Here is a 24,825-nt window from a genome sequence, read left to right on the forward strand (position 1 = left end):
CTTGAAAGTACGGTTTCAAGTGCTATGGTTTCAAGCAAATGTGCTATTCGTGACTTCATAATATCCGCTATCAAAGACTTCAAAATACCACTCAAACCCTACTACAAATTCAATAAAAAAAAGGCATTTTCTTTTGAGGTGTGGGTCATCATGACCATTTGGCTCTTTTCATTCTGGTGTGTAGTCTGAACAAGCCTGGATACCAGTGCGGATAGTCGGCGCTGTGCCCAACCAGCCCCCCAAGCCGTCCTTCATGTCCATGTTTATCCTGGAAGTGGACCAGTTCATCCTCATGCCGCTCTCCACCGCCACGCTGGATGCCGAAGACGAGGAAACTCCGAAGCAGCTCTTGGTTTTCAACATCACCAAACCCCCCATGGACGGCTTCATCACGCATCTCTCCGATCACACTCGCCCAATTTCCTCCTTCACATGGCTCGATCTCAATGACATGCTCATTGGGTATCAACCCCCGAACTCCTCTCATACCCAACGCAGGAACTACGAGGTAGCAATTCCCTTTCTGGTAGATCTCCATCAATTTATCCAGTATCTAAAACGGATGTTTCGACATAGTCAGTGTTGCCTGAAAATCTTTGCAATCTCCCCATACAGGTGGAATTTGAGGTCCATGATTTTTACTTTGAGAAGAGCCCATCAATGATAGTTCACATGTCTGTAAGGAATGCAGACACCAATGCACCCAGAGTGTCCTGGAACATGGGTAGGTGTCATCACATCTTACATTTTCACAGGGATCACTGAAGCTTATATCAATTTAGTTGTTAGAGTGATAACTTTGAAGTAAAGCATCTGCGTACACTCTAAATGTTGAAGTGAAAACACTGTATTTTGTGAACTTAATAGAACGCGTACTTAAAGCTAGGCAAGATTTTTGTGTAAAAGTACAGCCGTCTTATCAGCCAGCTTGTTGCCTCTCTCGTACCTTTGGTATCTTTGGTATAAAGCGTCACAGACTGTCCGGGTTGGTAAACATGAGCGTGCTGTGTGCAGTTTACCGTTGACACCATACAGGATTTATGGGTATTGAAGTTCAAACAGTTTTCAAACAGTTACCTCTCACTGCCATTTGGAGCCGCCAATGTGCGAAATTTCTTAGTGCAGCTTTAAGGACCACATTTCTGATCAGAGCTAAGTATTTTATGTAACTGACAATTTTTTCCATGAACAATGTATTTCCTAGGTCTCAGCCTTTTAGAGGGCCAGTCTCGTCCAATAACATGGGAGCAGCTCCAGATTGTGGACAACGACAACCTGAATGCTGTTCGCTTCATCACTGTGGATGGTCTGCAGCATGGGAGGCTGACTGTCAGAGGTACTGTAGACACAAACATTTTCTCTTCATTCTGGAATCAATCAAATCTCTTTCATGTCTCCAGCTTGTACATAACGCTGCAGCTAGGATTGAAATTTTTTGGTACAAACAGATCACACACTTTGGCTGTGGCATCTCTTCATTGGTTACCAACTAGGTTTAGAATTGATTTTAAGATTTTACTGATCACTTTTAAAGCACAGTTAGGCTACATCTCCGATATGTTAATCCCCTATGAGCCGGTACACAGCGCCTCATGTCCTCAGGCAGTGCCTTTCTGGCTGTTCCAAAGCCTAGGCTTAAGACTAGGAATGATTTAAGACTAGGCTTTTGCCATCAGAGCCCCAAGGCTTTGGAACGACCTGCCTGGGGAGCTCAGCCTGGCTCAGTATCGTCTTTTAAATCATAGCATAATTACTGTAAACAAACGAGACCGTCTGCATTTTACATTGTGTGCCACCAGGTTGGATTTGGCGGGAAATCTGCTGTATTGCTTTATGGCACAAAACAGGAAGAGGGGGCGCTGTTCTTCCAGTGCAAACAGCTACAATTTTAAGAGTTTCTGGCAATGACAGATGGTGGAAGGAGTGAAAGGCCAATGGAAAAAACACTTCCAACATGTTTATCCTCTTTAGTAAAAACAAACGGGACAGGGAGAGGGAGGGGGGACAGGACAGGAAGCCAGGATTTAATTAATTTGAGAAGCACTAGCACTAACACCACTGGTGTAAGATAGAGGCTACCAATCGTCTCTACTATGGTCTCATTTGTTTACAGTAATTATACCAAGGTATCACAATTAATTTGAGTTATAATATTGATGTTTAAAAATGCTGCATGTAGCAACTTTACATTATTTTAAGCATATGATTTCTGCTTTTATTTGATTGTTAAAGCACTTTGTAATTTGTTTTGCTATATAAATAAAGTGTTTTATTATTGTTATTACTACAGTACTTTCAATAATTCTAAATACGAAGGTAACAGTAAAAGGTGTTGTATAGTTTCAGTGATAATATTGTAACATGTATGTGACATCTAGGTGGAAAGGGCTTCATGTTCACTGTCAGTGACATCAGAGCGGGCGTGGTTTGCTATCACCATGATGACAGCGACTCCACCAAGGACTTCATCATCTTCCGCATCACCGATGGCCGCCATCAGACCCGGCACAAGTTCCCCGTCAACATCCTCCCGAAGGACGACAGCCCTCCTTTCCTTATCACCAACATGCTGCTGGAGCTGCCTGAGGGCCAGACGGCTCTGCTGAGAGGCTCCATCCTCCAGGCTTCAGACATGGACTCCAGCGATGACTACATCCTCTTTAACATCACCCGCGCCCCCCAGGCAGGAGAGGTGATGAAGATCCCGGGACCGGGACTCACAGGTCAGGAGAATGACAGATATACCCTATACTGTTTATTATATTATATACAACCAGTGGTAAATTAAATGGAGGAAAACTGAATGACTTGGCATACAACCACAAGTAGAAACCAAAATACATTATATTTTCAAAGAAGCATTCATTTTTTCTTTTTTTTCTCCTCAAAACCCTATCTTTATATTATAACTTACATCAGTTTGATACCACTTCCTAGGATGTGTTTAACCATTTTCATTCCAAAAATTTCCAAAAAATTACAAATATTCAGTGTTTATCATGGATTTTTATTCTTGTCAGAGTGGGTAAGCCTCATTTAGACCATAGGACATTAAAACTCTCCATTGAAACCTAGGATAACAATAACAACAGTAACAATAATAATACAAAAATCAAATCAAAATGTCTCATTAGGGTCAGTTCAGGTTAAGGGCTTTCTCCATAGACAACCAGTGTAGTATTGATGAATTATACAATAAATATGTAATTAATCAAACTACATATCCATCATATCAGAGGTGGACCACACTGACTGGACCAGATCCCATTTTTAAAGAGTAACTAAACCCTATAGACCACTTTTGTGGGTTTGCTGCCATCGAATGGTTAAAAGCATGCTATTGCAATTGCCATCTGCTATTGGCTGATCTTTGGGCCAGGTGATGTCACCACCTGTTGTACTCTGTAGAAGGTGATATTACTCTTTAATAAAAGACCAATATCAGCCCCATATATCTGTCTAACCCTACTCCATTTACTTTGCCCTTTATGTTCCTGACGTAGACAAGTGAAAAATAATATTGTTACTTTTAACTATGAACAGATTTCATGTTTCTGTTTCTTTTAATTCAGGCTACACTGTCAGCCACTTTCTGCAGAAGGATCTGTCCCAGTCGGTGGTCTACTACCGGCATCAAGGAAACGAGGTGTTCGACGACTCTTTCGAGGTGGTGCTGTCTGATTTCAACGATCCGCCCAACCTGTCAGAACCTCAGGTGGGTAACGGTAAAATACCTTTAAACCACAGCCATTCAGCCAGTTAATTATGGACAAGATATGAAATCGTGAAGAGCTGGACTATTTTTCTTGAGTGTTTACAGCCATCATGAGCATGAATGAAGCTTTTGTACCTTCAAAGTAGGGATAGACCGATTGGCCTTTTATTAAAGAGTGGATCTGGTCCAGGCAGTGTCATCTGCTGCTGATATGATAGATATGATGCAGTTCGTTTGATTTCATATTCATTATAAAATTGATCAATACTACACTGGTTGTCTATGGGAAGCCCTTAACCTGAACTGATTCTAATGAGACATTTTGATCAGATTCCACACATGAATGTTCTTCTTATTGTTATTCTTACTCAATCTTATTCTTATTTTCCTTGGTTTTAATGGAGAGTTTTAGTGTCCCATGGCCTAAATGCTGCTTCAGACACTTTTCCACCCTGACAAGAGTAAGATTCTGGGGAGACCACTAAATACTTACAATGTTTTATTTTTTTTCATTTTATGTTTGATGATTCATGAAAATAGTCAAATTTAAAGATATTGAATATCGACATGAAATATCAGCTAGCGGCAGCTTCAATCAGACACTACTTAAACGTAAACACTACTTTTCCATGAGATTTCCTATCTCTAGAATCAACCAACAACCCAACAAACTACTCAAGTCTATCTGATAACCTGTCAATGTTAGGGTTACTGTATAAAGAATTAAATTAATAAAAAAAAACATTACATCATGAAGGATACATCTGTCTGAAGAGATGGAACCAAGGAAATGTGGTAGATGTCTGATGCGATGATCTACTATGGTCTCCCTCTCATGCAGGTGATTGTGGTGCACATTGAGCCTGTGCCTGACCAACCGCCTAAAGAAGTTCCTGGTGTCAACCGCTGTCTCGTGGTCAAAGAGACTGAGGTGGTCTATTTAACAAGGCAGCAGCTGCACTTTGTTGACCTGGAGTCTCCGGACAGCGAGCTGATGTACACGGTGACCACTCCGCCTTTCTACACCGGGCCTCACAGGTTAGCATGTCTTCACCTTTAGAAGACGCAGTGTACACCAGACTGTGGAAAAGTATTCTACCTGAACAATCTGCTTATGTCTTGATGAACAGCACCCTTGATGCAGGAAGGTTGTTCCTGGTCGACAGCATACCCAAATTTACCAAAGACTCCAATGCGCCAGTGCTGAGACTTTTCACACAGGTAAATCTTTCAGACTTAAGGAATCCAAATTTCCCAATATTAAAAGGCTTTGGTTGATCTGCCCCAAATATACACACATTCATGTATAGCTATATCATTTCTATTATAGGAAAAGACCAGTAACAGAATTCTAACAAACTCTAACAAAGCAACTGTTCAAGATGTTTCAGAAGCTTTAAGCTACAATATGCAACTTTTCACCTTGAAAACTCTAGCAACACTAGCTTGCTAACTGGCTAGCATTTGAACTGCCTAGCATCCTAACTGGCTAGCATAGTAGCATCCCAACTGGCTAGTGTCCTAGTTGTCTAGAAGTATACAAACCAGTTCTGCATTGCCTCTCAGCCCTTTTGTTTCCTTTTGGTGGCACCAGGGTGGAAAAGCAATGTCAATGTTCACTGTGTTTTTGAATGTTTAGCTTTGCTCTGTGGCCGCTAGCCTCACCTTGATAGCCACAACCAGCTCACTGCTGGCCACGCCCACAAGACACACCCACAGCAAATGGTTTACGCCCCAAAGTGTAAGGTGAAAAAATTGCATATTGCAGCTTTAAACTTAATTTTAAAAAAAAAATGTTTGCTTGTTTGCTTGTTTCCAGCATGCGGTGAACTTCATGAAAGTAGCTTACATGCCTCCAATCATGGACATCGGCCCTTACCCCCAGCATATCCAGTTTGTTCTGTCTATAACCAACCAGCTGGGCAGAACAATCACTGGGATCTGCTTTAACATCACAGTGGTACCAGTGGATAACCAGCCTCCAGAGGTACTAGCAGGGAAAATACTATTAGCCTTATCTTATTTATTGCATAACATAGTGATAGTAATTGTGATAGGTTAGAGCACAACTACTCATCAACTATTAATAATAAAAGTATATTTACATATATTAGAAATACATTGTAATGTATTTATATATTTCATAATTTTGGTATATTTTTATATTGCACATGTTTTTTCATTTGTTTCTTTGTCTCAGTATGTTTTACTGCTGTTAGTTTGCACACCCTCATACTGTATTTTTTCATACTTCATGCATTTCTACTTAACATTTTCATAAAATTGTTGTCTTTTCTTATTTTATCTTATCAGAATATAAATAAGAATATATCAAATGGCAGATATTAACAGAACCAACAATTTCAAAGTTAAGAAGAACATTTTAAGTGGACATGTATCAATGAAAAGTATGAAAAAATGAGATACAGCGTTATGAGGGTGTGCAGAACAATAGCAGTTGAACATACTGATACAGAGAAATGAATGAAAATAAAAATGTAGAGAAAAAGTGTGGATGCAGTATGTTCTTTTCCTCAGGTCATCACCAACCATCTGACAGTAGATGAGGGAGCAGAGTGTTGGCTTGGCCCTGACCACTTGCTGCTGTCGGACGTCGACTCCATGGAAGGAGCCCTGCAGGTGGAGCTTCGGCGGGAACCTCAGCATGGCGCTCTGCAAGTGGGCGGCCTCCCACTGAAAGCAGGCCAGGCTTTCACTGTGCGAGACCTGAAAAGCCTTAAAGTTAGGTCAGAAATCATGGTTCATTCATTTTCTCCATCTGCTTATGCTGCCTTCGTGTTGTGTCGGGTTTACCGTAATTTTACGAGCTGCCAATTGGGGGAAAAAAAAGAAGGACATGTGGGAATCTTCTGCAGGAAATAAAAAAAAAAAAAAATAAAAAAAATCCGACGAGTTAAACACGTGAATGCTTCCATGTTGTAGCAATGAGATGTCATCACGTTCTTCTGGTTCTTCCGGTTCTTCCGATATTACGTGAATGTGACATTATTCCTATTCAGGGTCACAGGGGGCTGAAGCCTATCCCAGCATGCAGTTGGTGGAAGGCAGGGAGACACCCTGGACAGGTCATCAGCCCATCACAGGGCTAACACAGATAGACAGTATTCTCTTTTGTACCTATGGCCAATTTAGAGTCTCCAATCCACCTGACTGTGAGAGGAAACTCACGAGAACAGGGGGAGAACATGCAAGTTTTTGTTCCAAAACAAAGTAAGGGCCGGAAAGGGAGTTTTGATTGCCAGAAACCTCAGCAACTAGCCAAGTAATCATCAAGTCATTGGTATTGATCAACGACCCTATCAACAGATATATTATGGTCATTTTGTGCTATGGAACAGTAAAAATTGTACTTATTGCCCCTTTAAAGCTATGGTGCTGGTCTCGTTTTGCCTCTTCACACTTTCTACTCAACAAAGACGTAACCTAAAAGGCAGTAGAGGAATTTTACAAATATTTAAAAGCTAGATTGTGTATATCAGCATGCCGTTTTAGGCTCACTGTAACCAGGTTGGCCAGCAGGGACCTATCATCACTGGATTCTCTACTTATCAAGAAAGTCTAGAAGGAATTCACAAAGAAAGACTGTAGCAAGTCAAGGACACAGAGCTACACCCCCAGTCTGGATGTGTCCATAAGTAACTGTTTCTGTGTTCCAATAGTCTTTCAAGTAATGCTTTAAAAGTACAACTTGATGTACTGCTTAGGTGAAAAAGCTGCTTAGGTGAAAAAGAATGCTAAAGGATATGCCAGTTTACTATGGCGTTCTTCTTGAAATGGTCCTAGTAGATAAGTAAGATTTTATAGTGTTCTTCCCAAAATATGATATTGGTGAAGTGTCATAAGCTGATACTGAGGTATTTGTCACAGCTGTTGTTCAAGATTACTTTAAAGGTAAAGGGTAGAAGTTGAGTAATCAGATACTAGAACTGTCCCAGTTTTTAGACCAAATGCATTCATTCCAATTCACTCTCTTGTGTTAATGTCACACATCAAATCTTTATTATTTCAAAATATGCCAATATATTTTTGTCTCTGTGATTTGTTCATGCAGATATAATCATGACAGCTCAGAAACTATGGAGGACAACATTGAATTCACCGCTACAGATGGCACAAATTCAGTCAATTTTGTTCTGCAAGTTAAGGTAATTACTCCTGTTTGAGAAAATAAATACTAAATAAAAAGGGGGTATCTTTACAAATGGATAATCTCATGTTTTTCATGGGTTTACAGTCTTGGATGGTTCTTGTTCACAGTAAAAAAAATAAAAAAAAAAGTTAAAATTGTGCTATTTGTTGTTTTGTCAAATATGTTGCATCAATTGCCATGCAATTGCCATCTGCTATTGGCTGGTCTTTGGTGCCAGGTGATGTCACCACCTGTTGCACTCTATAGAAGGTGACATCACCTGCCACAAAAAATCAGCCAATAGCAGATGGCCATTTCAGTACCGTGCTTTTAACTTTTTTTTATTAGATGTCAGGCTTTACACAGATTTTGGTTTGTTGTTAAGCTACTCTTTAAGTTCGGCAGCAGAGTGATACACAGTGACTGGCATGTAATCTACAGGTGATGCCCGTCAACGATGAGATCCCGGTGTTGGTTGCTGGTCTGAAACCCATCCTCGGCTGTGCAGAGGGACAGGAAGTTGTCATTACGGCTGAGTACATCTACGCCACCGACGCAGACAGTGACAACAGCAGCCTGGCCTACCTGATCGCCCGCCAGCCTTATCACGGCGTGGTGCTCAGAAGTGGCGTTGTGGTTGATCGCTTCATTCAAGCAGACATCACTGCAGGGGCCGTCACCTATAAACACACAGGTATGTAGTGGAGGGTGGGGGTTAGGCTGATATATGGGGCTGATATTGGTCTTTTATTATGAATAAGATCTGGTCCAGTCAGTGTGGTTCACCTCAGATATGATGGATATGATGATTACATATTTATTGTAGAATTTGCTACACTGATTGTCTATGAGAAGCCCTTAACCTGAACTGATTCTAATGAGACATTTTGATCAGATTCCACATGATTATGCATAAATATGCTTTATTAGTAGGAGTAGCATATTATTATATGCTGTTTCAGAGGCTTTTCAAAACACCAAAGGAAACACTGAAGACCAGTAATTTATTTGGAGTTTTTTGACATGGAAATGGTCAAATTTAAAGATATTGAAGATTGAAGATATTGGCAGCTTCAGTCCAAAAATACTGGTATCGGCATTCAAAAATCCATATCGATTGAACCTGTTGACTCATCTTTTATTTGCAGAATAGTGTTTACTCACCTTTTTAGGTTGATACAACTATTAACTGATAACTGTTTATGATGTAAATTCCTGGTATACATATAGTAAGTAGGAAAAAAACAAATTTTTCAATAATGAATATATTTATCTTCTGAAAATGAATGAAGTATACTACAATACAGAATAGAGACCGTCTGTTAAAGTTAAAAATGTTTGTGATTGTGCATCTAGGACTGGAGATTGGACTCACTCCTCGCCATGACACCATCACCTTTGTTATTTCTGATGGAGAAACAGAAAACTCTCCTTTATGCTGCGGAGGAGGAAATCCCTTCAAGAGCAGAGGCACGGCTCATCTGCGCGACAGTCTGCCGGTGTACGACCTCAAAATCACAGTGTTTCCAGTCGACAGTCAACCTCCTTCCCTTACAACAGGTAGTACATATAGAGCTCACTGACATGGTGCCCAGAGTGACAGCTAATCTGAGTTGAAACTGCAAAAAAGATAAGATGAAACTTTATCCAAACTTATACAAACATATGCAACTGACAATTTCATCACTTAAGTTGTTAAGTCAAAATTTGTGAATATAAGTATGAAAAGATATGGATCACAGAAGAGGGTGTGCAAAAGAGCAGCAGTAATGACAGTAGAGCTTGTTGAGTCAAAGAAAAACAAGGAAAAATATGTTCAATATGAGAATACATCAAAAATATGAAATATGTACAGTATGAAATAGGTGAAAATGGTAAAAAAACAACAACAATATATATATGCAATATAAACGAACAAGAAAAAAAGGACAATATGATGAAAAATAATATATAAAATTACAGCTTATATACAAAAATGTGCATCATATTCACATTAAAGTGGATACAGACAACTTTTCAACTTTCCCCCCGTTGTCCCCCCCTAACTTTCCAAGTGGTATTTTTGTTTGCGCCGCTGTCACAAAGACAACCGGATCGCTTTCCATTAGAGCCTAGCTCCGTGCAATAGAACAAACCATCTGTCTGCTTATCAACTCCTTGATCATAATACAATATAGTAACTTTCACCACTGCTCATTTTAGAAAGGCCACTGCAAGAAAACGTATTCTTTGTTTAGATTATCAAACGGACAATGGATCATTTGTTTGTTTCTGGCTGCTAGCGTTAGTGTTAGTTAGCGTAGCTAGCGTTAGCAACATGGCTAACGTTGCTTACGCTAGCTATGCTAGCTAACGCTAGCAGCCAGAAACAAACATAGTTAGATGTTTGTTTCTTTTGTTCCAGAAACAAACATAGATGTTTGTTTCTGGCTGGTCCTGGCTTTCGTTTTCTGGCTGCTAGCGGGCCGATAGCTACCGGGGAAAACCTTATTCCTCTTTGGTTGCGCAATGAGTGACGCACTTCCTTTGTGCCGTAAATCAAGCCTTCATTCTCCCGGGAGATATCGTACCCGGTGGCAGACAGAATTGCATAGTGAAAGCGAGGCTTATAGGGAACCAATCTAAACGCCGATGGTGTCATTATTCTATAGCCATTACACTGTGCAATCAACATTTACTTCATAATGATAAGTTAAAGCAAAAAAGTTGTCTATAGGGTCTTTAACAGGTCTATGGCAGGCCAGGAATCACATGAAGATATTGTATTCAGTCATTTCAGGTGGCCCTGAAATGCAAAACACATTAACATTTCACAAAACTTAACAAAACTGAAAACACAACAACATTTCACAAAACCGAAAACACAATATTTCACAAAGCAAATTAACAAAACCGAAAACACAACCACATTTCACAACTTAACCAATTGTGTATTATTGTGTTTTGCACTTCAGGGCCACCGTAGCGGCAAACCGTGCATCATATTCACATTAGCAGGCCTAGAGAAGGCTATACATATGTACAGAAAGTGTCTAGGATGTGCATTGTAAAAAAAAACTATTCACCTTGTCAAATATATTCAGTTTACAGATGTAGATAACATGTACAGAAGATGCAAATTTGGGATATGTGCATTACTAGCTGTTCACATTATTAAAAACTCCATTTGGAGAAACCATAATAGTTACAGATGTAAACAGCATAAACACATAACGCATAATCAGTAGAATGCCTTACACAACATACTGTAAATTTGACAAGCCACATGTTTAATCATTTTGATCAAAGTAACTTTAACATTAATTTTTGTGCTGTTTATAGGAGACATCTTTGTGGTGGATGAAGGTGGGACTTCCCCGATAACTGTTTCTCATTTGAAGGCCTTTGATATGGACACTGCCCTGGAGGAGCTGGTGGTCAGTCTGGTTTCTCCTCCTCAGTTTGGCTACATTGAAAATGTGCTGCCCAGTCCTGGCTTTGAGAAAAGCAACATGGGCATAAGCATAGGTAAGCATTATTAAAGGAAGAAAATCCACCCTCAGATACTCTGACATTGTTAGATATCCTCAGTCTGTGATGTTCAATGCATTCCAGGAGATATTTTGTGATGAAGTTGTAATTTACTATTTTTTGGTGTACCCACTTTCCCTCAACCTGCCTCGTCTGCTTCTACTTCAGGGCCCTGAACTTGTGAACTTGTCGTCTACATTTGGTCAGTTATCTGTGGGAATAAGAAAAATAAAAAAATGGGCCCAGGAATGCAAGATACATTGCCAATAGTAGTTTTTAACAGCGTTTAAGTGTTTTATGGGGGATTTTTTCTTTAAAGCTGCACTAAGCAAGATTTTTACATAAGAATCCAGCTGTCTTATCAGCCTAAATCACAAAGTGGGACTGCAACAGCGAGGAATGTCACATCCCCACTAATTGAGATGCTGTAGATTCACTCCATGACGGTAAAAATGTCCTCACTTTGGAGAATTTTCCTCCTTCCTTTCTATCCTTGTGAGGACATTTTTATAGAAATAAAAGAACACCTCACCTCCTTTTCCCCAGCCTCCTTTTCCTACAAAGATATCATTGACGGGCATGTGAACTACGTGCAGTCCAGACACCAGAGGATGGAGCCCACAGCAGACCAGTTCATGCTGTGTTTATCAGATGGCAAACACAGCTCTGCCGATGTGCCCTTCCACATTATCATCAGCCCCACCAACGACGAGATCCCAGAGTTCGTGGCTAGGAACATCACTGTAAGTTTTGCCAGTCAGTCTCACTACTCAAGATCAAGTTTTATTAAACTGGTGCATCAAGCAACAGAAGCTTCCCTCAAAGTTTTCTACTAAATGTCTCTCAATATCTGTCTGCATTTGAAATTATGAGAGTGTTGTTGAAGCTACTTTGTTGATCTCCCTATGTGATGAGGTGCGAGAAGGAGAAATGAAGGAGTTGGACTCGTCCATTTTAAACGCTGTGGATCTGGATGTGCCCAAGAATGAGCTGCTCTTCAGCGTGGTCAAACCCCCGCAGCATGGCAGCATCATGAACCACAACGGTGGAAGACCGGTCTACAGGCGGAGGGAGGCTGAAACTCCAGTGGAAGACTTTACAATGACAGATCTGAGAAATGGTATTGTTTCCATTACCGTGGTAAAGCCTCATTTCACTCAAAGGGAACTCAGTTCATTCATTAATCTATTATAAATTGTCTCAGTGTAGGTGTGACTGTGGTCTAGTGCAAGTTCAGAATAGTTCTGGTCAGTGCCAATGCTGCATTCATGTCTCATGGGAAAGACGGGAGATACAAGCTTTCTAGTTGAAAATACTGTTCACCTCAGCTTTCACATGATAAAAACTACATGGGAACTCCCGCGATTTCTCCAACTTCCTGGATTCTGATGTCACCAACAAGGACATACGTGTAGTCAAGTGAAGGGAATGATATATTCATTTAAAAAAAAAAACGGATCAGGTGCAATCAAAGTCCACAGAAAACTTAAATCATGGCGTCTTGACAGCTTCAAACAAGTTTGAACGTATGGACACTATTTAAGTCATTCCAGCGGTTATTCCCATTTGACATGAATGCAGCATAAAACAAGTAAAAAGATGGGTGGTACTGGGACAATATAAATTAAATTAAGCCTCCAGGGGGTGCTGTGGGACTGATTCAGCAAAACAATCCCTTTTCCTCTAACATCTAAACCACTGTTCCGATTTATCAAGGTTGCATAGAAAAGTTTCTAAATTCTCTCTTACAAATAAATTCCTAATGTAAGCCACAAAGGATGGCAAAGGGATAATTGCATCAGATCCTGTGTATTAGGAAATTGTCAGGAAAAGAATGCACACACTTTCAATAAGTATCACTGCTGACTTCCAGGTATGGCTCTGATGTACATGCATGATGACTCAGAGAATATGGAGGATAGTTTCACCATTCAGTTGACTGACGGGATGCACCAGCTCCATAGACAAGTGATGGTTAAAGTGTTACCAGTCAACGACGAGGAGCCTCGAGTCATAAGGTCAGGATAACACCTTCATTATGGATACCATTTATACTGTCCATTTACAGTACAACATCACATTATTGTAGGAAAGTAACTGTAACTTGCTCTGTCCAGGAACAATGGGCTGGAAGTGGAGCCAGGGGAGGCCAGGCTTATATCCAGTGTTACACTCTTTGCACAGGACAGTGATACTCCCTCTGCAGAGGTCATGTATATGTTTGAGAGTGTTCCTACACAAGGACTGCTTCAGCTTAAGGTTTGTGCAATGCTGTTTATGTATACACCAAGTTTTTGTGAGATTGCCCCACAGATCAACTGAGCCGTTAAGTGATGAGAACACCAAAATCATCTATGTGTCCGGTAAATCGTTGGCTCCAGTCCTCCATGCTAACACTTTAGCATACACTATGTTGAGTGATAGTAGGCTCCATGCTAACACTTTAGCATACATTATGTTGAGTGATAGAAGGCCATTAGAAGTATCTCGGGCAGTTTTGTATTGGAGATTGGTAAGATCCACATGAAAAATGATACAAACATAACATCCTGGTTTGGACTACTTTCCATGTTTACATGGGAAGTGATTGTGGTGACTGATGGGAGACTTACAGCGTACGTACAGCTTAAAATCACTGTGCAGCAGATGAATATGTGGTTGCTCATCTGGAATAGGTCCAAAAATAAACCTGGCTACATCAGCTATATTGATTATTCATGTTTTACATTTATTAATCTACATGCCATATAATAAAAAACACTTCCAAACTTTCTTTGTTAAAAGGTCAGTCTTCTTACTTTGGATATTTCTAGTCACCTAGTATCACTCAACATAGTTAGTGTTAGCATGGAGCATCACTTAGCGAGAAAGATGACCAACGGGACAATCTTCTAAAAACTTGGTATATTCCTTTAAAGAGGAATCCCACTAATTATAGAATTCACAATCTTACTTCCTATTCCTTTGGGACAGTTATAGCTATCACAAGACTGTGGGACACTGGGACATTGGGATAACATAAGGAAACTCTTAAATCCCCCCTCAAGGTGTTCTGCCCCTAATTGTGACTGATCCTGTCTCAGGAGGGCCAAGACTGGGTGACACTGACAGCCGGGAGGAACTGCACCCAGGAAATGGTGGACATGAACCTGCTGCGCTATCTGCGCACAGGACTGCACAGCGCTAACACGCAGGACTTCTTTGTCTTCTACTTGCTAGATGGAAAGAATCGGTCACCTGCACAACACTTCCACATCTCCATCAAAGATGTAGAAAAAGGTACTGGATTGATAAAAAATAGAAAATGAATGAATGAATGAATATCTAATCATATCCTGCTTGCCTGGTAAATTCCTCCAAATGAGTGCCCCTTCAAATGTCTTCACCGCCATGATTTGCAGGAAATATTGCCATCTTTGTGAAGCCAGTGAACGTCAGCCGCGGAGATCGTGCGGTTCTCACCACAGACGTGCTGCTAGCCACGGACGGCACGGACAAGCCAGAGGAGCTTCTGTATGTTATCACCAACCCACCTGCTCATGGACACGTAGAGTACATCAGACATCCTGGGCTGGCCATTTCCACCTTCAGCCAGATGGACATAGCAGCAAACCTTGTGGCTTATGTGCATGACAACCAAGCCAGTGCATCGACGGAAACTTTTCAGTGAGAGTTCCCAAGCCTGTTACTGTTTTACACCACAGTTATCTTTCAAAGTTTATGATTTATAGGTTTTCTCACATTTGGTCACACAGCCTAACACCCAGTCTGCGGTATGTTTTGGCAGGTTTGTCGTCAGTAACGGTAAGACTACCCGAAATGGAACCTTTGAGGTTGCAGTGGAAATGGTGGATCGCGTCCTGCCAGCACTATCCCACAACAAGGGCGTTACAGTCCCCCAGGGCTCCTCCATGACCCTTGGCCCTGACTGCCTGACCCTGTCTGACCCAGACACTCCGCCCAGCGGCCTGATCTTTGCTCTTCTCCAGCCTCCACAGTATGGCCAGCTGCTTTTAGGTGGTGCAACGCTGACTGCTGGCTCAAACTTCACCCAGAGAAACATACAGGAGTTGGAGGTGACATATAAGCATGGCGGGGGCCCATCGCAGATCGACCGATTTGCCTTTACTGCCTTTGACAGCACAAACCGGGGATTCCTGCTGGATGGGCGGCTACATACAGAACCTGTGTCCTTCACTATTCAGGTAGGTGACAAAGGCAGTATTATGTCATTTACAGAGGCTTTGCAGTTGTGTCACAAATCTCAAGCAACCGTCTGGCACCATCATGGAGGTCTATTGCAGAATTGGCTGTAGATATGTAACCAAGTTTGAAAAAGAGTGATACCTTAAAAAGATAGCCTACATGAAAAGGATTGTGGTGTGGCTGTAGATGAATTCAGTAATGCTAAGTAAAAGTGACTAGTCTGATAAGGTAGATTTGGTTCAACATGTAGATTACAGTGACACCCCGTAAACTGTCTTGTCTTTAGCTCTAGTTTCTACTCCAAAACACTCTGAGTTGTACCTGAGAAGATTCAGCTCAGTTAACCTGAATTAATGGGTGTTTTGGTTAGCTAACTAGCCAGCAGGCTAATTTAGCAAAGCAGCCAATGTTAACATGAGAATACTAGCCTCTGCTAACGCTTCTACTAAATGCGTTAGCTAGTGCGCAAATCAGGTATGTTGACAACAAGAAGGTTAGCTGGCCAGAAACGGTAAACGGAAATGGTTAGCTGGCTAAAAAACCAACGTTAACTCAACAAAAGATATACCAGTGGTGAAAAAATCAGTTCAGAGTCAAAAACAGCACAGAAATTAACCATGTCTATTGCCGTTGAGATGGCCAAGTCGTATGTTTAGAAACCCAGTCAGCTGTTCTCAGCTATTGTTGCCCAAGAGCTGTGGACCTCCAATATGGCCACCAGAGAGTGTGTTACATCACCAGAAAGCCCTCTATACTGCTAGTAGTGGCAACAGACACACAATTGATCAACCAAACCATGACTGAAGCAGACACAATATGCAGCAATGGTGTTATGTTCCATCAATCGTGCTAGGAAAAATAGATGCAATGCATTTTTTAGCCTTGTATTTTACGTGTATTTTTGCCATGTGTCACGTCATGTCACAAGTCCAAACTACCTCCCTTTCAAAGTAGTTCATGTTAGTTAGGCCCTACTTTACTTACAAGCTGTGTATGATTTCAGATCAAGCCCTTGGATAACTCATCTCCTGAGGTGGTGAAACTGCACCCTCTTTGGAAGGCAGAGCTTTTAGCTGACGGTCGATTTGGGATCTTTCTGTCGTCCCGGGAGCTGAAGGCACAAGACAGCCATACCAGAGAAGAAGAGCTCGCGTTCAGCATCGTTCGCCCACCTTACTTTGGTTACCTGGAAAACATCACCACAGGTTGGAAACTAAATGGTGTTCCCATCCTCATTTACAGTTTAAATGTTAGTGCTAGGTCACAGCATTTCACAGGGAATGCGTGATGTTCAAAGTGAGCCATAGTGTCCATAGCACCTATTTTAGCTTAGAAAATACTGTATACAAAATTAAAGTCTTTCTCTTTGCCCTTACAGGTGATTTCGTGCAGCAGCGCTTCTCCCAGACGGACCTGAACAAGAGAACTATTGTCTATATCATCAATCAAGCCAAGGAGTCTCTAACAGATAGCCTGGAGTTCAGAGTGTCTGATCCTCTAGGGAACACTGGGCCCTCTCACCAGTAAGACAAACAAAAGAAAGACTGATTTTATGACAAAGTGAATTAATGCTTTAGTTTTCACCATGCATATCCTGGCCATTCCAGACTTGAACTGCACTGGTCCAGCGTGGAACTCTCTCAGTCTGAGTTCTCTGCATGTGAGGAGCAGGGGACTGTCTCGCTGGACATCATTCGAAAGGGAAACCTGGCAGAATCCTCATATATCACCGTCAAGGTCTGCATTTGTTTTGTTACTGAGACTTAGGAGCTGCTATGAATTATGTAGTGCTGTGACAAACTAGGGCCTCAATGCATGCAGTATCTTAAAATAGGAGGTGGATTCTGAGAATAGTTTGCCTCTGACCTGAGCAACGATGTAGATCAGTGCTCCTTGGAAGCTTTATGCATGCAGGCCTTGGGCTGCAATTTTGACAATCTCCAAAATGACTAAATAGCTTTGCCTAGCCAGTGTGATCTACTGTGATCCTGCCAACAGCAACATTTTTCCTCTGGACAACAAAGACAGCTTTCTTCTCTGGAGATACATCTGATGCTTGGGCGTTTGATTTTTCTACAGACTGTAAAGACCTATTTCTGAATCATGTCTCTTAATCCTAGGTGAACGAGATCACTGTAACTGCTGGAAAGGATTTCCTCAAAAGCCCTTCCTCCCTCATTCAGTTTGATCCAGGTATATGCTCATTTTGTACCAGTACAGCGGGCTTGCATTATGCTTTTGAGTTATTGAAAGCCACTGGGGAAATTCTATTATTGATATAACTATGATGATGCATTTGGGAGAAAAAATAACATCGTCTTGTACTCACACATTGTAATAATGTACTAATGATAACGGTGATGATGATGATGATGAGGATGATGATGATGATGATGACAATTACAATGATACTGCTAGTAGTAATAATAATAATAATGAATCTGATAATACTAATAATACTAACACTACTACTACTGTTGCTACCTCTACTACTACAATAATTGTAATTATTATTATATTATTTTAATAATATAATAACAATCATAATAATGATAATAAAAATATACTAGTATAGTAAAAAAAAAAAAAAAAACATTCACAAAAGGGAAGACCTTCACTGGTGGCACATCTACTCAGCAAAATTTAAAAAGCATTAGTGATGTTGCTCTCTGTTTAGGAATGTCAAAGAGGAGCTGGCAAACTGAGATAATCCAAGACCACCTTGAGGAGGCGGAAGAGACATTTGAAGTGACCCTGGTCTCCCCTGAAGGCACAGTGGTGGGCAGCATCAGCAAAGCTCAACTTACCATCAGGGACTCAGGAAGGGGTGAGAGCAGTCTCCATCAGTACACAGATTGCATTCATGGTAAAACTGGGGATATAGATACAGATACAGATGATATGTTGATGAACACACTATGAAGTCAGCATGTACTGTATGAATGTAAAGCAGGGTGGTGCTGGAGAGGAAAACTCAGTTTAACCCTGGGTAAACAGGTTAAAATAATATATGTAAGGGATAATGTACAGTGAGTGGCTGATGAGCCGCTCACTGTACATTACCCCACTTACTACACAACTGCTTACCAAAGACATTGATTAAAAATGATTTTATTACAAACTAAAGTAATTTACAAACATCCACCAAACAACTAGTCCAGCAGGACTGTCTGCAGTAAAGAAGCAGCAATGTATTTTTGCCACAAGGTAGTGCTAGTTAAAATGATTAGAAATCAATAAAATAGTCCAGACTTCTTAAATGTAGATGATTTGATGTGAAGCAGCAGTAATAACAGACCTCACAATACCTTCAGTGGCAAATCAGAATTGAGTATTCAACAAAGCCAAGGTTAGGCAGATGCTGTCAGAGGTCAGCTACAGATCAGCACAGTGTCTTGCTCAAGGACATTTCAGTCTTTCTTGAACCCACATCCACTAAGCCACCCTGCTGCCACATGGATTTCCGTATCCTATTTTCCAAAAATTCTCAAGCTAAAATATATGTGAAGCAAGACAATGTCATGATTCAGTGGTAATTATGAACGCTAACATGACTGTTTAAATTGAAAAAACGACAGGACGTTGCAGGCAAAAGCAGGATCGGGAGGCTCCTATCCTTGGAGGAAAAGAGGTTCGGTCAGAGTCTTACCCCCAGCATGGATCCATCCAACTGGAGAAACTGCCTCTTGACACAGAACCAGTAATCTGGACCCGTGGAGACAACATCCCCAAGCCTGAACCAGGTCTCCCAAAGAAGAAACTCAGAGCCATGGGAAATCCAAAGTCTGTAAGTACCTGCTCTTTAAGAGCACCATTGGATCTATCTTAGGCATGAGATGACCATGAATCCCTGACTCCTGAGTAAACTAGTAGTGGATGTGGCTACAAGTCCACAGCACCCAACTTCAACAAGGTGTACCCTGGCTTCCCAGCCTCACTATTCAACCTTGCCTGCTACCTCAGTGTATCTAAGCTTCTTCCTTTCATATGTTTCATCTACTGCATCATCCTATGGTACCGTAAGCAGTCCGTAAAATTTTGTGAAATGAGCACAAAGTCTGAAACGCAGATTATGTGCTGTGGACGTGAATTATGTGATGATTACGTTCCTCCACCACGAATTAGATTCTGTGACAATAACACGAATTGGACATGGCATTTTCACCTTGGCTAACGGTTACATTTAGGCAACTAAAGCAGCTTTGGTTAAGGTTTGGGTTAAGGTTATGGTTAGGTAACCAAAACAACTTGGTTAAGGTTAGGGAAAGGCTTTGGTCATGGTTAAAAAAGAAAAACCTTTGCTAAAAACGAAAACTTGACGCACAGTAGAAATCTTCTTTGTACAATCTCAGCATTCAAGGTAAATGGTTATCCACAACACTATTTCAGTGTGAGACTATTTCCTTATAGTTGTGTCTCCTTCAACCCTAACCCTAACCCTTTCATGGTGGGAGCACGTATTTGTCTCACTTTTCGTGCATGGGCTTTTAAGATTTTGTGCTTATTTCACAAAATTTCAGGAGATCTGCCTGGTTGAGTCAGGTCTCAGGTCTCTGGTGGGAGAATACGTTGCTGGCCTATGTCTGCTCACATTTCCCAATCCCTAGCTTTCACTCACCGATCACCCTCACATACAAAGACAAATGTGTTGCCTTGGGCTCTCTCTTCTTACAGTTAAGGAATTGTTTTCTGTTTGTTAACTCTTGGTTGCTGCTGCCAGGGTCTTCAACCCTCGAAGACTAATTTTGCGTCATGATGGATGGATGGAAGGATGTCTAAAGTGTCGTTGTTTCTGAACACAGAGGGACATATGGGGTCTTCGCTCTGGTTGAGGTTTTTTGCTCCAAGAATGAATCGACTTCTAGATGCCTCCATGTTCCAAAGTTCTTTCAAACTAAGCTTCTCCCTCGCTACAATTTCCCAGTTCATCCACTGTCACTGCGTAGTTTGAGAAACTCCTGGCGATATTTTTGCCCCACTACCAGCTTCCTCTTTTCTAATGGTGTTGCTTTGTTCCACAAGCTTAGCAATTTCTATTGACTCTTACTCCGTGTTCCATGTATTTTGCATCTTTCAGATCCCACCTTCATCAGTTCTTCACAATGGGACCGACATTGTTTACATGGTAAGCACTTGCACAGCTGATACCAACGTGATAATATTCCTCCAAAAGTTAGAAAAGGCTGCATTGTGTATTGTCTCTTCAATTCCAGTATCATGGCATCATGCACATGCAAGTAGAGGATGACACCTCCCCATCCAGGAAGGGGAGGAAGGCTAATGTCCGTGTGGTTAGCAGGGGGGCACAGCAGCAGGCGTCAGCAGTGGTTACTAGGTCTAAACCTGGCCCTCGAAGAAAGCTCCCAAGCCCTGGAGAGACTGAACTTGCCAAAGTACATGTGAGTTTTTTTTTTTACAATTTCACTACTAATCTCACTAGTCATGTTCTCTTTAGATATTTGCTTAACGTTGTTCCAGCAAAAAGAATTTCTCTTTTCCTGTTGATGCTGTAGACTTTGATTCTTGTCTGGACATTCTTGTGATATCAATGCATAATGTCTACCTCTCTACGCATTTTTACCTTTGTGTGACGCTTTTGACAATCCATATTAAAGCGACAAAATACAACTTTTCTCCTTGAGTTAGGAAGTGTATTGTTAGTCCCGCCCTCCTCCCCCTCAGTTGGTCAAGTTCCCACCCCAACACTTGTCACACATGTTGATGAGCTGTCATCTAGCCTTAGGCTGAGGTAGCCGGCATCCATAAAACCTCCACAGGTGTTGAAGAAGCAGACGGCCAATGCAAGCAATCTATAATTAAAAAAAAGAAAAGCAGATGTTCACTCGTGTTTTTGAATGGGTCCTGTTTGCTGCACGTTTCGCTTTGCTGTTTGCTGTTCTTTTTTTACTGTTGTTGTTGCTATGGCTTCCCTGCTCTGTGGCCACTAGCCTCACCTAGATAGCCACAACTAGCTTACTGCTGGCCACGCCCATACGACACACCCACTGCAAATGGTTTATGCCCCAAAATGTCCCAACATCATTGAAAAGTCAATTTTAGGCATATTTTAGGCGATTTAGGCCTGAACCCACAGACTGATAATGTTATTTATTGGTATATTAATGTGAAAAAAGTTGAATATTGCAGCTTTGATTAAAAAAAAAAGTTTCAAACTGAAACCTTACTGAATGAATTCTCATGTGAATTTGTGTCGCCCATAGGCTGCGGCGGATCACTCCGTCCCCAAACCCTGTGTCCCAGAGCTTATGGGACTCCTGCACTTCAACCATACCACCAGTCAGCTCTTTCACTGCAACGGTGTCTCCTGGAAACCCTGGGCACCAACTGATGAGGTATTTCGGCTTCAAAACACACGTTCAATTTCAAAATGATCAAAGTCATAAGAGATGTGACCTTTGGACAGAATTTTTCTCTGACAGAACGCAAAAATGTGTTGTTAATACAAGACTTAGTTGAGGTATTAATCTGAAATCAGTTGACATTCACCTACAAAAGTCATGAAATGTCTGTCCATTTCCTCTTGAAACACAGATGGTGAGTGCTCAGATGTGTCCTCAAGGCTGGACATTCCAAGGTGGCTACTGTTACATCCTCAGCACCGAGCGCAAAGCCACATGGAGCACTGCTAACAGGGTCTGCAGGGAGAGGTACATTTCAGTATAGATCTACTTATTTAAAGAATAAAGAGACTTATGAGATGATAAAGACAGTGGGGCTGAAGGCGGGGGGCTTACTTGACTCTAGTAACTCTGTCTATTTAATGGTTGAGAAAAACAAAACTCTAAGTTTGAGTGAATTACATGCTCTACATATCATCCCCTCAGCATGATTACATCACATTCATTTCCGTCTTTTCTATTTGATTCCAGATATAAAGGCACTCTAGCAAGCGTTCTCTCGAGAGCCGACATGGACTGGCTATGGGACTTCAGTGGAAGGAACCCATTCTGGATCGGTGTGTATTTTTGAGCGATTTGTAGTGATGAGATTCTGGCTTTACAAAGTTTACCTATAAAATGAGAAAAAAATTGAAGATTGAGAGGGTGGTTGTCTATAATCTGCAAATTCCTAGTTTTTTTATTTTGTCTCCATCTTTGTTACTAAGCGCTCATTGCTGTGGTGTCTCTGCACTGCTCTTCCCAGAGATCACCTGTCAAGTGTGTCAAGTGTGACATCTTTTTCCTTGGACTTTCTGTTGATGCAGTTTGAACTTCTCTTTTCTTTGTCTGTTCAGCCATGGTGGCTATCACTGCTCATGCTAACTACCCAGTTCTTCTTCTGTTTATTCCAAACAAACCGTAAACGTGAAACGCTTCACTTCATCTGGCACCAAAGATCAGCCAATAGCAGATGGCAATTGCAGTAGCGTGCTTTTTACCATTAGATGTCAGGCTTTACACAGATTTGGGTTTGGGGTTTAGTTACTCTTTAATAAGTAGCTTTCTAATAAATACAGGGCTAGTCATTGCAAATTAAAGTGGCCATAACTTTTATTTTATTTTATTTATACAGTTTAAAGTTACAGGGACAGTGCACATTAATAGACATTTCTGTAAATGTGCCAGTTTAGCCATCTTGGCTAATTTTCAACTGCAGTCCCTGGGCAGGTGTAATGACAGCTACAAAAGACACATAAAATACATTAAATCAGGAACAGCAATATTGTACATATAGCAGAGCACACTTCATAAGAACACATAAAATACTTTAAAACAAGGACAACAATACATAAAACAAAGCATGCTTCAGGTTATTTTAATAAGTTACAGAGTATGGTCACACACTTGATTGTCTTTTAACCATGATTTTAAATTAATTTTGAATGAACAATATGTGTCACAGTCTCTGATAAGTGTTGGCAGACTGTTCCATGTGTGAGCTGCTCTCACTGAAAAAGCTGACTGTCCGAAGGCAGTCCTCCTCATAGGTATTATACAATCCCCTCTTGCCACAGACCTAGTATGTCTATCATCAGTTGTTTTCTGCTTTATAAAAGCACTAAGAGGGGGAGGAGCCAAGCCATGCAGAATCTTATAGGCAAGACAAGCGTCTGTAAATTTGATAAGATTGTCCCAGCTCAGTAAATTATGATTTCTTAGGCAGTAACAATGGTGATGGGTGTTTGGCTTCCTGTCAAGCACCTTAAGAGCCTGGTGGTATACTAACTGTACAGGTTTGAGTGTTGTACAGGAGGCTTGTGCCCAGCTAGTCAAACTATATGACAAATATGACACGATCATGGCATTAAAATATAGTGTTGCTGCCTTAGTAGTTAGACAGTTTCTGATATGACGGAAATTTGACAAGTTGAACTTTACTACATTTGTTACCATCTTAATTTGTTTTTTAAATGTAAGATTAGAATCAATTGTTACACCAAGATATTTGAAATCAGATACCACTGTCAGCTTTTCTTGGTCCATAAGGTTACTATTCTCCTCCTGTTTCTTAAGGTCTGAATGACAGGGAAAGCCGAGGACGCTGGGAATGGGTCGGCGGAGAGCCAGTCAGCTACACCAACTGGAGAAAGACACCCCCCCGATCAAAAATGAAGGGAAGCAAGAAGTGTGTCCTTGTGTGGAGGAGGGCCAAGTGGCAAATCAGGGACTGCAAGACGAGCAGAGGCCATCGCTACGTGTGTTCAGTCAAGACTTGAGTTTGACCATGCATGACCCACAACATTGTTTCAGAAGAGTTGCGGGAATAAGGATTGATCCTCAGGACAATGATACTCCAGCAGTAGAAGACAACAAGGTCCAATGGGAACTTTTTCCAGGAAATGACCATATCATGTATAATGAACAGTGTGACATCTTTTATTTGTAAAAAAAAAAATAACCTGCTCCTCTATGTACCCAAGTGACATTGTTTACACTGCATCTAGTCGTATTAACCATTGGAAGTATTGTTCTATATGTAATGCTGAAAAGAGATTTTTTTTAAGTACAGCCACAGTATCTCTTGCTTATTTCAGAGACAACATCTTTTTCCATTTTGCTTCACGTTTTTTCAAATCTATTTCTTCTTGTGACATACAGCGAGGCGTGGTCGAAACTAGGAAAATTAGATTGAAGTTTGTGGAGCTTGAGCGCTTAAGTTTTCATTGTGATTTGTAGATCTGATTGTTGCCTGCGCACATCTTTAAACTTCACACATTCCATAAATTAACATGTTTATTTAGTCATTTAGGTAGGTAAAAACATGTAAAAATTAATTACATATA

General features: G+C 41.0%; 1 protein-coding gene across 1 annotated transcript; it reads left to right on the forward strand.

Annotated features, from left to right (window-relative positions):
- Positions 1–214: 214 nt before the first annotated feature.
- frem1a (Fras1 related extracellular matrix 1a) lies at positions 215–24,550 on the forward strand. The gene is made up of 32 exons (XM_071926083.2): positions 215–508; positions 616–724; positions 1,205–1,336; positions 2,379–2,723; positions 3,573–3,715; positions 4,557–4,753; positions 4,846–4,936; positions 5,535–5,702; positions 6,254–6,462; positions 7,788–7,881; positions 8,307–8,559; positions 9,222–9,425; positions 11,187–11,372; positions 11,922–12,118; positions 12,291–12,495; positions 13,249–13,393; positions 13,493–13,634; positions 14,459–14,654; positions 14,777–15,041; positions 15,163–15,580; positions 16,585–16,786; positions 16,960–17,104; positions 17,189–17,318; positions 17,702–17,774; positions 18,259–18,408; positions 19,160–19,368; positions 20,659–20,706; positions 20,795–20,980; positions 21,803–21,934; positions 22,134–22,249; positions 22,472–22,557; positions 24,056–24,550. The coding sequence occupies exons 1-32, from the start codon at positions 254–256 to the stop codon at positions 24,256–24,258; spliced, it is 5,634 nt and encodes a 1,877-aa protein (XP_071782184.2). The 5' UTR covers positions 215–253; the 3' UTR covers positions 24,259–24,550.
- The last annotated feature ends 275 nt before the right edge of the window (positions 24,551–24,825 follow it).

Source organism: Centroberyx gerrardi, chromosome 23, assembly GCF_048128805.1.
Source record: "Centroberyx gerrardi isolate f3 chromosome 23, fCenGer3.hap1.cur.20231027, whole genome shotgun sequence".
In the NCBI taxonomy this organism is placed as follows: Eukaryota; Metazoa; Chordata; class Actinopteri; order Beryciformes; family Berycidae; genus Centroberyx; species Centroberyx gerrardi.